The 2,597-nt window shown below is 43.0% G+C and overlaps 1 protein-coding gene across 1 annotated transcript in view; it reads left to right on the top strand.

The window, feature by feature from the left end:
* Window positions 1-2,597, top strand: part of PAK2 (p21 protein (Cdc42/Rac)-activated kinase 2) — a 72,176-nt gene that overhangs the window by 33,686 nt on the left and 35,893 nt on the right. The window contains exons 5-6 of the mRNA XM_011961180.1: window positions 373-480; window positions 1,985-2,117. Of these exons, the coding sequence (XP_011816570.1) occupies window positions 373-480; window positions 1,985-2,117 (241 nt within the window). The remainder of the gene's footprint in view (window positions 1-372; window positions 481-1,984; window positions 2,118-2,597) is intronic.

Consider the following 2,597-nt stretch of genomic DNA (forward strand, 5'->3'; position numbering starts at 1 on the left):
GTGAGCAACTGCACCTGGCCAAATCTGACTATTTAAATGTCTCTGAGGTACAAAGCTCAGAGGATCTTTGATTTTGGTCTTAACAAGTAACATTGTTTACTTTCAGGGCATTGTATATGTATGCTTAGGGTAAATAGTAATTTATTAAAAAGATTTGGTACTCACCATATTTATTTCATAAACTTTTTCATAATTCATAGAATCGCCTTATTAGATTATAATTCTGTTGAGTTATATAAGAGCTAATGAGATTTAATGGTTTTGAAATGAGCTATCAAAGAAGCAAACTTTTTGAAGTCTGTTCATAAAGGGCGATAGTCACATTTAAGCCTGTTTGACTTGTTTTCCTGACTTTGCTCATCATCAATGCAGCTGAATGCCAAGGGAACAGAAACACCCGCAGTAGTGACAGAGGAAGATGATGATGATGAAGAGACTGCTCCTCCTGTTATTGCCCCACGACCAGATCATACGAAATCAGTGAGTGTTGCTTGGTGACCTAGGCTCTGTGTGTGTGTGTGTGTGTGTGTGTGTGTGTGGAAAAACAACAGAGTCGCCGGGCGCGGTGGCTCAAGCCTGTAATCCCAGCACTTTGGGAGGCCGAGACGGGCGGATCACGAGGTCAGGAGATCGAGACCATCCTGGCTAACACGGTGAAACCCTGTCTCTACTAAAAATACAAAAAAACTAGCCGGGCGAGGTGGCGGGCGCCTGTAGTCCCAGCTACTCGGGAGGCTGAGGCAGGAGAATGGCGTAAACCCGGGAGGCGGAGCTTGCAGTGAGCTGAGATCCGGCCACTGCACTCAAGTCCGGGCGACAGAGCGAGACTCTGCCTCAAAAAAAAAAAAAAAAAAACAGAGTCTGTGTTTGACTTTCAGTGATTGCTTTTAAAAAGCCGTCGAGTTTAAAACCATTTACTATGGGGAAATTTAACCGAGAGATCTGTACCCAAAGACCATTCACCAAACACTAGTTTTCTGAAGATTGCAATGTGATGTCTCTTTAAAAGTTAACGCACTCACCTCGCTGGGCTTTTTTCTTTCTATAGTACGCTTTTCCAGAGGGTTCATCTATTTCCCAAGCTTTCTCTGTTTATCTCAACGTAGATGACCACTAAATCTAAAACTTAAGAGCTTTCCTCTTACCCAGATTATGTGTTTTAATCTCCCATTTTACACTCCTCTCAGTGCCTTGATGTCATTCAAAAGGCAATTGAGAATGAAATTCCTAACCAGGTAAGGGAGACTAAAAATGATGACCTTAAATGGAGCCAGGAAGAGAGGAATGACTGCAGTTATCATTCTGCTCCCTGCACTGATGCAAGTAGAGTGTGGGGGAGGTGCTGTGCCGTGGAATGGGCTGTGCTCATGGCACAGTGGGCAGGCAGAGCTCCCGGGATGGCCTGTGGATACCGAGCTGACGGCAGAGGACTCTGTTTTCTTGTGCCGTGGAATGGCCTGTGCTCGTGGCACAGTGGGCAGGCAGAGCTCCCGGATGGCCTCTGAATGCCGAGCTGACGACAGAGGACTCTGTTTTCTTTAGCCTTTAAACCTGGCTGTTTGAAATGGGTGGTAGGCATTATAATTGTGTAAAAACTTTTGTGGGAATTAATAATCTTTCAACATCAAGGTTTCCATTCTTTTGCATTTTACTTACATCTGTAGTAAAAACATGATTTTTAAACTGTCCTTTTTGATACCTTTTTGTACCATTTTAGACCTGGTCACACTTAAATTTCATTCACGGACCTGCTGTTTTACTAGACAGCTTTTCAGATATATACATGCCATACCAAAGAAAAATGTTTCACATTTTTTATTCTTAGTTACACATCTTTTATATCTGAAAATAGTGTTCTCATTATTTAGAACAATGGAAGAGACAACTTAGTTCAGGTTGAAAATCAAAGAACTGAATTAGTGTGTCAGCGAGAATATCTGAAACAGTGTTCCTCAGACCTCAGTCATAAACTGTTTCTCCACAGATTTACACACGGTCTGTAATTGACCCTGTTCCTGCGCCAGTTGGTGATTCAAATGTTGATGGTGGTGCCAAGTCTTCAGACAAACAGAAAAAGAAGACTAAAATGACAGATGAAGAGATTATGGAGAAATTAAGTATGTTATCTACATTTTATATCATTGTTAAATTGTTAACAGCTCTTAAAACATTTGGCCCAGACGGATTTTAACTTACACCTTACATTATGACTTGAAGTATAAAGAATACATTGTTTTCTTATAGCAACGGTAGCTTCAGTTACAATCTAGAGATGTTGCAGAGTGCGGTGGCTCACCCCTAAATCCCAGCACTTCGGGAGGCCGAGGTGGGCAGATCACCAGAGGTCAGGAGTTCAAGATCAGCCTGGCCAACATGGTGAAACGTATCTCTACTAAAAATACAAAAATTAGCTGGATGTGCTGGCATGTGCCTATAATCCCAGCTACTTGGAGGCTAAGACGAGAGAATCTCTTGAACCCAGGAGGTGGAGGTTGCAGTGAGTCAAGATTGCATCACTGGGCCGGGCGCGGTGGCTCACGCCTGTAATCCCAGCACTTTGGGAGGCCGAGGCAGGCGGATCACAAAGTCAAGAGATC

Source organism: Colobus angolensis, unplaced genomic scaffold, assembly GCF_000951035.1.
Source record: "Colobus angolensis palliatus isolate OR3802 unplaced genomic scaffold, Cang.pa_1.0 Scaffold54, whole genome shotgun sequence".
NCBI lineage: Eukaryota > Metazoa > Chordata > Mammalia > Primates > Cercopithecidae > Colobus > Colobus angolensis.